Source organism: Strix aluco, chromosome 20, assembly GCF_031877795.1.
Source record: "Strix aluco isolate bStrAlu1 chromosome 20, bStrAlu1.hap1, whole genome shotgun sequence".
Taxonomy (NCBI): Eukaryota; Metazoa; Chordata; class Aves; order Strigiformes; family Strigidae; genus Strix; species Strix aluco.
In genome coordinates this window covers 14,608,712-14,622,375 of record NC_133950.1, presented here as the reverse complement: position 1 = coordinate 14,622,375, position 13,664 = coordinate 14,608,712, and the positions used below count along the sequence as shown (strand labels likewise).

The window sequence follows — 13,664 nt, the reverse complement described above, 5'->3', positions numbered from 1 at the left end:
GATGGTGAGTGTCATTTCAGTGTAATGTAATCCTTTTTATTAATTTTGTTAATTCTTCAACTGTAAATGAATGTAGTCTATTTTATGAATTTCAGATGATTTTGAGTGTGGATATCAAATCATGGCTGCTTCACAAATGGCTGTGTGCTGCAAAGTAGCATCAGGTTTCCATTGTCCAGTTTAGCCAGAAGAGCAGGAATGCGTACGTCAGGATGTTAGAAGTCAGAAATCAGTTTAACATTTCACAGAGGCTGAGAATCCAGTGGTGGTTTCTGCCTTCTCTCAAATGAATACTTTGCTATTCATTATTTATGTACTATCTAATCTGTGATTTTTTTAATTTTAATTCTTTTTTAAGACATCTGCCAAGAAGTGCTCCCTTTAAGATGGTTTTGTTTTCTGTAGTGCTCAGTTTTACAGGCAATTCAATTTTGGATGTTTCTGACTGGTTGAGCAGGAAATACATTAAGCTATTAATGTTCATGTGTCAATTTGTTATTTAAGTGTCAACAGCCAGTTTTTAATTCTTTTTTTTGGTCCTTGGTCTGTCTCTACTCAGTCTTGCATCTTGACACCCATACCAAGAGATGAAGGCATTTTCAAAATCATTTCATTAGAGACCTTTTGTAGCACTAGCTGTGACTGGCGTGTGGGCTGTGGTGCAGGTGCCAGGGAACATGAGGCCATATAAAAATCTGGAGACCACTTAGTGAGTTTGGTGGTAAATCTTCCTGTCCTCAGTAATGAACAGTAGCTCAAATCCTAAAGGAGAAGGATTTATATTCCTTCCAAAACTATTTTTCTTTGTTACACCTTATAATTTAGTATCTGCAGTTATTTCTGCTAATGTGTTGGTTTTTTTCTGAGACTAGATGGTGTGGTTCTGTATAAAATACAGCATTTTCTTCTTCAAATGATTGCATATATGCTCATACCATGTGTCTCTGTGTTCCTTTCTTAACCTTCCTGTTAGGTTAGTGATGATTTCCCCTTAGACCATCTTTTCTTTACCCTCTTTCCAGGAGCTAAAAATGTCAGTTATGCTCTGCACATCCCTGTTTCCTTTTACCTTAACACATTAATCTAGATTAACTGATTGTTTGGCTTTAATTCTTCATCTTCTTTAATTACCAATGTGATTTATTTTGACTGTTTTTTCATTCCTTGCTCTACAATCTGGAGGGGAATCCGTGTGTTCACCCATTTTCAGTTGCAAGTACTTTGTTGCATCTTTGAACCAGGGGTCCCCAAGTTCTAAGTCCTCCTTGGCACAGCTGAATTCTCTCTAGGAGCTCTTTCAGCAGCTTCCTCCATGCTGACGGTGTGGGCAGCTGCTTTCCTTGCACTGTGAGCACTGTCAGAGCTCTAGACCCTGGAAGAGCACTGCAGTTCCTCCGTTCTGGTCATCACAGGTACCAGGATTCCAGACTTATTTATCAAGTATGTGCCTACGCTGTCTTTGGCACTTGTTAAAGCTGGCTGTTGGTGCTGCTCCTAAGAGATTTCTGAGCACAGGAGCCTTTTCTCGAAACGTTGTGAGAACTGAACAGGCAGGAGTAATACTAGACTCAAGAAGTATGAGAATTTGTGAGAGGAAGTACCTTTCCAGCTTTTAACTGTAGTGTTTCTTTGTAATTATCCATTTGGCTGGAAAATTCCAGCCTTCTAAAGGCTAACCCAGATACAACTTTGCCAGAAATTGCATTACTTGGAAAATAATAAAACTCCGATGAATATACAGTCTCCAGGTGAAATTGAATGCTGAGCATATTGTTGGAAGCAGTCTGAGTCTTATTAAATATGTATCCCAGTGTTACAGTTGCACTTCGTTACAGAATGCTTATAGGGCTGTGAGTGGCAAGGATTTCTCCAGAACCAGTTCTGTACAGCGTACAGGGAGTTCGGATTTAAAATAGTAAATATCTGCACAAGTAGAAGGTCAGTCACACTCTGCAGATTTCTCTGCCCTGTGCTCCCTACTGAATCCTCATGAATTGTATTTCTTATGTGTTCCCCTCAGTTTGTTGATACTTTTAACATGAGGGAAAACTATTTTGATATTTCTCTGTCAGTTATTTTGACATTAATCAACATTGCAGATCTTGTTTTGTTTGGTGTCTGGGTACATCATAAAAAGAGTTGCTGAAAGAGTTCAATTACAATATCAGCATCTCTGCCAAATGTATTGAGCTGTTCTGAAAAGCGGCTTGTCTTTTCTGACCCAGATACACAGTTTCCAACTGTGGGAGATGCTGCCAGAAAGGCTGTTGGCAGAAGGCCAGCAATAAAATTATACTGCAGAAAAACACAACATATTTTCAGCAGCACTTTGTACGGTGTGACGAAAAATTACCTGTCTCCTGAATGCAAAGCAGAGGTTAAAATAAGCTTCCAATTTAAAGTTGCAAGCCTCTGTTCTGACTTTTAAAAGTAACAAAAAAGGATATAAATTCCAGTTCTTTTCTATTACTGTGTCTGATACACCTCAGGCTGTGTTAGATACTCACTGGTTTGTTATTAGCAACCTTAGTTGTCCTTGCTCCTCTGTTAACATAAACTTTGAGTGATCTTAGGGTGGTGTACACTATAAACTGTATTCTCATGGGCAGATGGTATAAGGGTAGATTAGGAGGGTGGGGGGTGTTTTTAATGCTTCAGCTGAATATTGTTGGCGTGTGCCTTCTTGATGTAGCATTTAAAGCCAGTTTTCATGATATTCTACTTGGCCTGGCCAGGTGCCTACCCAGCAGTTCACTGAAGTGAAGGTTTGGAGGAGCGGAGTCCCGTGACCCTGGTTCCCTCTTGGCTGTTGCACCAGGAACACTTGCGTGCAAGGTACCGCTCTGTGCTGCGAGGGGATGTCAGGATGCCAAACGTCGTTCATGTCTCCTCTCTAGAAGCTTATAGCTCCCTGATTCTGATGTTACATTTTTACATTTCAGTCCCTGTGGAGTGCAAGTACCTGCTTCTTGTGCTTTTTCACTTTTCTGTTCACGAGCACTCAAAGGTAGCTAAGCATATTCATTACTTCTGGCTGTTTAAATGTCTGTCTCTTGGGAGCACAGCTGCCAGATGCAGGAATATATCCTACTACAAAGGCCTCATCTGAAATTCTTTTCGTTGTTTGTCTTGTGCCAAAGCATAAACTTGCTTTGTGAAGGATGGGATGTTTAATGGAAACACTGTTAGACTGTCATGGTGTTTTAATAACATTTCTAATGTGTCAAATCCCTGGAGACTTTAAACCACACTGCAGACTCTGCTCACCTCCTCTGTGACCTTGGGTTGAAGACAGCGAGTATTTACTCTTGTTTTACACTTCAGGGCCACATGATGCAGAGATAAAGTGACTTTCCCAAGGTCACCAAGGTCTTGGTAGTGCTAGTAGCTTTTCCTAGAAATTTTCTTGCAAGTGTGGGTGGCAGCCCCTGGGTAAGACAACCATGCGTTTTAATATTGTGCTTTTTAGTCTGGGCATCAGCTGTTACTTCCTTGAGGATGCAGGGACAAATATCCTGCTATAGCCTGGTGGAAAAATGAGACTGTTGGATTTATGGAATTGCTGCTCACTTCACATAATGCTTTCTGATGTGTTTGGTGCTGAGCTATGTTCTGCTGCCTTAGTCCATATGGTTGGAGCAGATTTGATTTTAGTTTTCCTTAATTTAATTCTGCATGCTGTCAAATATACTTTGTTCTGTATATTGTGTCTGCACTTTTATAGTAAACTCCCTCCTGTTTAGTGCTTTTGTTGAAAATTTTCTCTCAAAAGTCTGAACTATATTAGGTTTTCACTACTGTGCTCATTTCTGTGAAATATTCTTAGGGTGTTAATGACTTGAAAGACATCGTATATCAGCTTCAACTCAACTTTCAGGATTATTTTTTTCTAGCTTTCTGAGTTTTATAATAAAGATACCTTTGTAATTCAGCTGTATATGCCCTGACCTCAGCTATTCACTGCTGAGAAAAAGGGCAGGTAGAATCGAACTCATAAATACCTTCATCCAGCAACTTGTCACTGAAACTTGAACCTGTCTTGAAAACAAGATGGTTACTACCTGCTTAAGGCAGAATATTGAGAGGTGTTGGTGGTTTTGCTTCATCTGTCCAGTAGAAGATCAACCCCTGTCATAGAAAGCCAGTTGTATCCTGGGCTGCACCCAGAGCAGTGTGGGCAGCAGGGTGAGGGGGGGGGTGGATTCTCCCCCTCTGCTCCGCTCTCGTGAGACCCCCCTGCAGTGCTGGGTCCAGCTCTGGGGGCACCAACGTCAGAAGGACACGGACCTGCTCGAGTGGGGCCAGAGGAGGCCACAAAGATGCTCAGAGGGCTGGAGCACCTCCCCTGTGAGGACAGGCTGAGAGAGTTGGGGGGTTCAGCTGGAGAAGAGAAGGCTCCGGGGAGACCTTAGAGCGGCCTCCCAGGACTGAAAGGGGCTACAGGAAAGGGGGGAGGGACTCTGCATCAGGGGCGTAGGGATAGGATGAGGGCTAATGGTTTTAAATCGACAGAGGGGAGATTTAGATGAGATCTAAGGAAGAAATTCTTCCCTGTGAGGGTGGTGAGACACTGGCACAGGTTGCCCAGAGAAGCTGTGGCTGCCCCCTCCCTGGAAGGGTTCAAGGCCAGGTTGGATGAGGCTTTGGGCAACCTGGGCTAGTGGAAGGTGTCCCTGCTCGTGGCAGGGGGGTAGAACTGGATGGGGTTTAAGGTCCCTTCCAGCCCAAAGCATTCTGTGATAGCTGTGAGACACTTATTTTTGGTCTGTTTTGGATTTTCAAAGAACACTGAAAGCACTCAGCACAGCCAGAACTGCACCCTGAGGTATGTCTGTTTCCAGAGCTTGCGAGGTAGTTTGCAGACTTGCCCTCTAGACAACAGTCTGCTCAGCAATTTAGTGAAGCACCAGAATTTGCTCAGCCAGCTATCTTTGTCCATCTGCTTTCAATACACTGTACAAGCTGATAAGCAACAGCTTGCAGTAGTCTTCGGAGGGAGGCCAGGCTGGAGTGTTGCTTGGAGTCTAGAGAAGTTTTACCGGGCATATGCTGAAGTCAGCAACACATTCCAGTGCCCTTCTCTCTGCCTGGAATTGCCAAGTTGCAGTTACCAGAGAAGACAGCAAACTGAAAATGTGAAATGTAGGAGTCACAGGGAAGAAGAGTATGTGAAGATAGCTGGAATTTAGTTTGAAGAGAGAACTAATTTGAAATAGATGGATGATCTAGAAACATGTCTCATAAGTCTCTCTAGCTTGCCATCTGCTGACTCAAAAGCACATTATTATTATTATAGAAAGGCAAAACAAAAAGACCTCATAGAGTCTGGTTGCTTCTGGGGATGGTGAAAGGCTATTAAGTGTGGAAGAGCTTATAACTAGCTCACAGAATAAATAGTGCCAAAGCAGTAATCTTTGCTTCCTTTTCTTCCCAGCTGCCCCTGTTTGGCTTTCAGGATCTCTTAAGAGAAGAATCTGGTCCTATGAAAGAACATCCCCTTCCTTGATCGCTTCTGGGAAGCAATTTGGTAGTGTTAATATACCTTGGTAGGATATATAGCCTTCGTGATAAGAAGTGAGGTCCTTCAGGGGTTTTATTAGCTTGCTTTTCCCAAGTATTTTTAGTATGACTGCATTTAACTCTCTTGGGGTTTCTTCCCTGGCAGTCTTTAGCTGCTGGAGCAGACAGGCCCCTGCACAGCATTCTTGTCTGGCTGTTCTTTGTTTTACACAATTCTACATCCTAATTTCAGTGGTGTGAGATATAAACAACTATTAGGCCCTTGGTGCCAAAACTATCGGTCCTCTAAACTCTCTTCATTTCTTCTTAACTAGGAAAATAGTGAAGCAAGATTTGTTGTTGCCTTTCCCCTGGCATGTTCAAATCTCTATGGGATGCAACATTTTAATTATTCCCTGTCACACCCCTGAGGTTTAAGTATCTACTCGGCTTTCAAGTCATCTCGCCTATCCCCCTGCTGTTGCCAAACATGCTTTTAATCTCTAACAATGTCAGGATTCTCTGACAGACAATATGCAACATATTGCTGGAGAAGGAGGATCGACGTATAGGAGAAAAGGCAAACATTTGAGTGTGTGTCAGTCTGCAGGGTTTCCAATTGCTTCATAAATGCTGCCGAAAAGCTGATGCAACAATATGTGCAGTGAAAGGAAAACAGGAATTTTCTGCAAGGCCTAGAGTGTCTTGCTATGCAACGAGCTCCTGCTTTCCTCTCTCTCACATTACCTGCTCTTGTTCTGCCCTTCTCTTGTCTTGCAGAGCATTTATTTGCAGTTCCTTATGCTGCCAGTGCTGGTGTTTGTTTCCTAGTTTAGTACAAGAGGGCTGCGCTTGCAGGATCTTCTCAATGTTGTGTGCTGTGAAAAGCAGTGCAAGGGCAGAAAAGGCGGTGTGGATGATTTCAGCTGAGCGTTCTCCTGAGTTGTACATCCTCAGTTTGTTATACTGTGCTGTTTAAGTAACAGCTTGCAGTTCTTGCCACCTGAAGTCTTAGTTCTTGTTGTACAGCATCTGACACATTCGGGATGGAGGGCTGCTCTGGGGATTTCAACAGATAATTGCTTTTTGATAATTAAATACAGTGTGTTTGTTTCCTATTGTGCATGCGACGTAAAAATAGAGACTTCTTGAGCTGGTTTCATATAGTGCATATTTGAGATGTTGGATTTCCTGTCTTCCTCCTATCAGAAACTTAGATTGCCAGGTGGCTGACAAACCACACCGAGATAAGCTCTAACTGGCATGGGAAAGTCGTTGCATACGTGTGGGCACATCACAAAAAGTTGCTTTCCACAGTGACATCTGCTTGTTCAGGAATAAATGGTGCAGTGACTGCCTCCCCATCTTGAAGCCTGTTTGACTTAATGTGCTGCATTGAACGCTTTTTGGAATTAACATGCTGTTTCTTCTGGTTTCAAGTTGTTCCTCTTTTCGCAGGTGAATTACAGAAAGTGACTCCCAAAGCATCTTGGCTGTATGAACTCTTGAGCTGTCAAGGGACTGAGAGGCTTATGAAGAGGTTCTGCCAGGCAAAACAGTGCTTAGCAAAGACACCAAGGAGGAGGGAAAAGGAGAAAGGGAGGGAGAGAGAGCTGAAACACTAACAAACCATGGTAGGTATTTGTCATCTTTCACAGGGTTGCATTAAAAATATTCTCTGCTGGCAGTCATGCATGGGACCTGGTAAAATCAGAATAAGGGGATTTTCTGACCTTGCACTAAATTAGAGATGGTACTGCGTGCTTTGAGCAAAGCAAATGAGGTTTGATATATTGTCAGCCTCTTAAAACCAGAGTTGTCTTGTGAGCCTGCATTACATGAATTATTAAATATGAACGAAGGGGATGCTCATAAGGTTTTCTAATAAAACTGGCATTAGCAAGCTGTAGCAAACAGCATGAGTGACCTTGAACTTGCAGATTGCATAACCAAATGCTGATATTGCCCTTCTGCCTCTTCCTCACAAAAACAGGTGTTGATTATTCATATTTGTGTGTGATTGAATGTGGTTCTATGCACACTTTGTTCATAGTGCAGACGAAATGTGTGTAGTCAGATGTACTTGGTGTATATTGTTTAGGTGAGGAGTAATTTCTAATCTGTGTGGTATTCGTTGCAAAGGGGGAGTGCCCGAGATGTCGAATTTGTAAAGCTGTGCAAATATGAAGTATTGTGATGGTAAGATTCTGAAGATGTGTTCACAGAAAGGCAATAAGCCTACCCAGTTCCTGAAAAATACCTGCAGGGAGCAGTTTAAACATATTTAGATATTTTTAAGTCATCTAAGGTTATTATTGAGAGAATGGAAATGAGAATAAATGCAATAAATTTTAAATACAGTTCTCTAACATTTTGTGTAACTGATTGCTGCTGATAGACTGTGTGTTTATGTTTTAAAAAAAGACCTAAGATGAGACTTTTACCTGCTACAGAGCATAAAGGGAGGAAGAACACTTTACAAAGCAGAGTTGTCAATATATTGTATTTTAAACAGTGTCCCATTTTGCTATTATTTTTGGCCTAAATTGTAAGGGAGAATTGATCTTGTCAGTCCCTCTTCATTAGAAAAGAAAACAAATGTCTTCTAATGTAGGAGTTATGTATTTGTTCCTGTTTTACTGTTTTTCCTAATTGATATTTCATGAGATAGGAGATGGTGGGGGTGAGTTAATAAATCCAGTTTGTCAGTTTTTGGTGCTGAACTGCAGCTTCTTTCTGCATTCATATTGCGGATAAGCCACAAGAGGGACCTCCCGGAAGCATTTTGCAACCTCTGAAAGTCCTGGGGATAAAACCGGACCCCAACTAATGAGTTTCTTTTACTACCCAAACTGTGCATCTGGGTAGGAGCACAAAAGTTAGGGAAGGACCAATGTCACGTCGCCCTTCGGTAGAGGGAACCTAGTGAGTGCAATGAGCCAGGACACCATGACCAGTTCCTTAACAAGGATTCAACCCAGAGGCCTTTGAGATCCTCCAAAGGCCCTTTTTGTCATTAAGAGTCCTGTTATAAACCAGGAAGTAGGGGTGAAAATGAAACCTAATTAAGGTGTTTAATGTGGAGGAGGAGCAGAGGTTTTGGTCGACGATTCCAAGTTCTAGGAGGCTTTCAGCAGCGAACAAGATTTAGAGCTGCTCTTGCCAGAGGTCTGTGCTGTGTGATTGCAGCTGGTCTGAGTCACTGTTTAGATCAAAAAAGTCTCATCTGGGTAGTGTGTGGCAAACCATAAGCTTCCTGGCACAAGTTACCCAGCTGCTTAAGTTTACCTTCCTCAAGAGTATCACTCAGGACTCTGAGTTTCTCTGCAGACTCTTAATTAGCACTCGAATCTCTTCCTATTCTTTTGAATTTTTGTTTTGTTTTTAAAGAATTTCTTTCAGTCTTTTCTTATCAGTTTATCTCTATCCTCATCTTCATTCATGCCTTTGTAAACCCCTGTGCAGTTTGCTGAGCCTCTCCTGGCAATATGTGTTGCCTGTGACTTCACCTGCAGCAGTAACAAACCCATCAGGGAATGGCGATGCAAGTGCCTTGTTCTGAGGCGTGTTGCCATGTCTCTGGCATAAATAGAGGGGAGGTGGCTGCACTCAGCACTCCAGAATATGCAGAGTTGTGTTTGGAGAGTATCAGTGCCTTCTACAGGGCAGGAATCTCCTCCATGTTCTCCTTGTCTGGGCTCCTCTCCATGTGCTTCACCCAGTCTGCTCTCCCCCTGGGATACTCAGCTTCTAAATTTCCGCCTTGCAAGGAGGTTGTTACCCCTGGGGATGAGGACCCCGGCTGTCCTCTTTGCTCTGAGCTCTCCAGCTGCTGAAGGTTGACACAAGCCAACCAAAATCGCCAAAATTCAAGCACTCCTTAATTCCTGCCAATATTCCCGGGTAGGGAAGCCCCTCTTTCCTTCAGTACTATTGCTCACAGCTTGCATCACTGTGAGATGTAGGTCCTTTGGGCAAGATCAGGGCCTAAGTGATTTCTCACTGGCTTTGAAAGCTTAATCTAAATAAACAAGCTAGTCAAAAGATGAGGGAAGTCAGAGACACAATGAAACTGGGAATGAAACTCAGGGGTGTTTTGGTGCCCTGTTTCAGCACTCTATACTTAGCCAGCCAGTCCCTGCCCTCTTCTCAAAGAGAAGCTTGGTGGGGGAGGGCAGGGAGAAGTGAGAAAAACAATGAAAATGAGAAAAAGTTGGGGGGGGGGGGGGGGGCAGGGGAGTCATGAAAGGACAAGCCATAGAAACTCCATTTTTAGCCATTGCAAACAGACTAATGCAGAGTGCAGGTCTCAGCCCTGTTTTGTATCTACCAGTGTACAGAGTTTTGTCCAGTCCTAGACCCAAGTTCTCCCTCTTCCTGATTTGTGCCTCGCGCACGCGGTGTCACAGCTCCCGCTTACGATGGATGTACCAAAGAAAAGGTGACATTCAGTGCTTTAATTTTCAGATGTCTGTAGCAGCTAATCTGATGCAGTGGTCTAGACTTCCATGGTCACATGTGGGTGGGTGGGGAGAAGTACTCCTAAAGTACAGTTTATCTCCTCCTAAAGGACAGGTAAACATAAACTCTGCTCCAGATGTGCCTGGTAGACATGAACATGAACTGTGTCCACGTGTACCTGTTCCTCTTAGCAGCCGATAACAGGATTCTAGAAGAGCTGAATTTAGGCATCAAGTATTAGGTGCCATATAACCCACCCAAGGTCTTCTATGTTTTACCATCTTAATGCTGATTTTTGCACTAGTGTTTGCTTGCCTTTCTTTTTTCTTTTAAAAATTTATTTAAATAAAGATAAGAAATCACTCCTGCGTGACTATAAGTAATGATTGTCATAAACCACTTTCCTACATCTGTCAGGGAGGATTCCCATTCAGGCAATGTCCTTCTGTCGATAATCCAATAACTTTGTTCTTTTTTTTCCCCCCCTCATTTCCCACTTCATAACAGAGATCTATCCGATCTTTTGCTAATGATGACCGCCATGTAATGGTGAAACATTCAACCATTTATCCATCTCCAGAGGAACTTGAAGCTGTCCAGAACATGGTATCAACAGTAGAATGTGCCCTTAAACATGTCTCTGACTGGATGGATGAAAAGAACAAGTCCACCAAATGTGAGGGTGATGTGGAAGCAAAGGAGGAAGCTGCAGAAAGCAATGCCAAGTGAGTGAGTTGAGCCTCATAATGTGTTACTGTACCGCTCTGAATGGGTTCCTTTCCTTCCAAATAAGAGTCGTAGTGTTACTTGATTCTGTTGCATATGAATGTTCGTAGAAGGAGGTGGATATATTTGGACTTTCTGAGGTGGGAGCACGTAGGGTGAGTGCAGGGAATAATAAGAAGCACAACGTGGGCAGCAGTTGCTCTCTCTTTCATTATTTATTTTGCTGTGATGTTGTGAAGATGCATTTAGCAGACAAACCTTTCAGCAATTGTAAGTGAATACATGTCCCTGTAACACACGGATGCAAATCCACAGCCATGTAGCTTAGGAGCTCCTTCAGTTTAATACACCAAAAAAAGATTTTTATCAACTTTATTGTTTATCCAACAAACTAGGTTTTCTTAGGAGCCATTACCTTCCATTATTGTCGTGGTTTAACCCCAGTACAGCTCAGCACTACCCAGCCGGTCCGCCGGCAGGATGGGGGAGAGAATTGGAAGGGTAAAAATGAGAAAACTTGCTGGTTGAGATAGAGAAGTTCAATAGGTGAAACACAAGTCGTGTGTGCAGGCGGAGCAACACAAGGAATTCGTTCACCCCTTCCCACGGGCAGGCGGGTGCTCGCGCGTCCCCAGGACAGCCGGGCTCCACCACACGTCGCGGTGACTTGGGAAGGCAGACGCCATCGCTCCGACCGTCCCCCCACTCCTCCTCCTGCCCCCAGCTCCATCCGCTGAGCGTGGTGTCCTGGCACCTGAGCTGTCCCTGGGGGCAGGGGGGGGTCTGTGTCCCCCCCAGCCCTTGGTGCTGTGCAGGCGCTGCTCAGCAGTCGCTAACACAGCCCGGTGTTACCGACGCTCTTCTCAGCGCTACTCGGGAGCGTAGCCCCGTGCACCTTACTCTGAAGAAGTTTAAGTGTGGCCCAGCCCAGTACAAGTGTGTACTTCTCTGCCGAGTGAAACATCTGTTGGCTCCGTGTCCCAGTCTGCGCCCTGACGCATGCCAAGGTTTGTTCTAGCGTAGCTCCAGTAGGAGAGGAAGAAGCAGGAGTGACTGACTTTTTAAACTTGGGCGCTTCTGGCTCTTCCGTGCTTTCTGGATAATCTGTCTCACGTGGTCCCGAGCTCAGGCAAGTATCTGCCCAGGTTATGGATCAGGAAGTGAAACACCAGGGGACCAACAGCCCATTTGTCGTGACTAGAAAAACCCGACTTCCAGTTCTGTGCACTTCTGTGATAAAATACTTCTCCACTGAACTTCTTGGGGCTGAATCTGGCTACATCTGTAGCATAACGTGCACTAGAGATGTGCTCACAGGACTCTGTCTCCTTTCCCATGATGCCTGGAATATTAATAGTCTGCTGCTGCATGGGCTTTGCCCAGTAAGTTCTGATCTTAAAGCTGATAAAGTGTATTGGTTTTCATACATATTTCTTATGTTTTCTGGCACCTTTTATAGCAATGAAAAGTTTATTGTGAGGCCTTTTTTCATTTTTGGTGTCTTGGTAAATAATGGATATGTTAAGTTGTTTACATTTGGGGATGGTGGAAGTACAGCCTACTCTAGCAGTAACAGATGGAAGTACTTCTGGAGTAAGATACAATTCAGTGCAGGTCAAGGAGGAAGATTGAACTGAATCAGGAAGACTCTCAGTTTTTAAACTGAAAATACAGTTTACTGGCTTCATATGAGACAGACAGGGATTACTATTGTATTTATCAGTTATTCCTAAATGCACAATGATGTTTGTCTGACAGTGCAAAAGTGTCATATTGCTTCCTGGTTTATCATAGTAATGTTATTGGTTATTTGTTATTTCCAAGTGTCTTGCAAGTTTTTAGAGCAGCATTCGGGCAGTGAGGGCCGAAGCCCTGCTGTACCTCACTATCTGGATGTACTGCAGTTTAGAGACGAGAGACGTGTGGAATCAACTGAGGAAATTTGTGTGGCTGGGAGGAGCAGAAAGCATTCATGACTCGATCTGCTTTCCCAGCAGTGTTGTGGATTCTGCAGACAATTCCTCACGTGTTAGTATTTTTCCACAGGTTTCTTTCTTAACATTTAAGCTTGCCTTTGATTATCTCTAGAATAAGGTTGTGGGCTTGGGAGCTATTGAAAGAAACTGCTTGCTCTGCACGAAGTTTAAATGCAGCACCGCCTACTCAGAATACACTGATCCCCACGGGAAGTGTTCGGCACCATGAGGACCATTGTATGATAGCCCTGGAAAAGTAAATATACAGATGGTCCCGCATTTTGATGCCTGTGGCTTTCTGTGTTCCCTAATAAATATTTAACAGACACAAGTCTGATCACTGGCATTTTTGTGTAAGGCCGAGCTGTGAAATGTCACTTTTTTTGGTGTGAAATGTATTCAAATAGAAATAGCAAAACACTTAAAATCATGAATATTTTTACATAAATTAACGTATAAATTTGTTTAAGACGGTGTGATTGTATTGACACCGGAGAACAGTTGTAGTGCATTGATAGGCTGCTTCTCCACAGACGGACAATTAAGTTTTCTCATCTTCTCGGGGAAGGAATTCAGGCGCGGTGTTTTGGTCTGCCTTGGTACGCGGTGTGCTGGTGCTTTGTTGGGGACTTCCTGGCATTACTGGTGACATTCTAGGTGTCCCCTCATGTGGGTAAAAGGGGTGCAGAAGGGATTCTTAAAAAACTTTTTTTTAAAAAAGTTTCCAAGCCTGCAGTAAATGCTTTTGAGACAGTCGGCCAGCCTTGCTTTCACATGAGTGTCTGCAGGACTCTTCATGCTTGTGCTCTGTTACAAATTTGGAGTGTATTATTTAGACATATAAAATAGTTTGTGCATTTATGCATTTGTTTGGGACAAATTATTTTACTAATCACTTCACAAGCTAGAAGGGGCTTACACTGTAGAAAAATATATAACTTAAAATATCTTTATGCTAGTTACAAGCCACGTCCAAAGGAGTTTGGCGTTTTCTCACACATT

General features: G+C 43.2%; 1 protein-coding gene across 18 annotated transcripts in view; it reads left to right on the top strand.

Moving 5' to 3' along the window:
- Positions 1–13,664, top strand: part of STRBP (spermatid perinuclear RNA binding protein) — a 72,029-nt gene that overhangs the window by 18,818 nt on the left and 39,547 nt on the right. For 17 of the 18 annotated variants that reach the window (XR_012625878.1, XR_012625877.1, XM_074846576.1 and 14 more), the window contains 2 exons: positions 6,958–7,133; positions 10,468–10,685. Coding sequence is in view for 16 of the 18 variants with exons in the window: in XM_074846576.1 (XP_074702677.1) it covers positions 7,131–7,133; positions 10,468–10,685 (221 nt within the window). In the remaining 2 variants the exon portion in view is untranslated. The remainder of the gene's footprint in view (positions 1–6,957; positions 7,134–10,467; positions 10,686–13,664) is intronic. The other variant, XM_074846581.1, reaches the window with a different exon arrangement.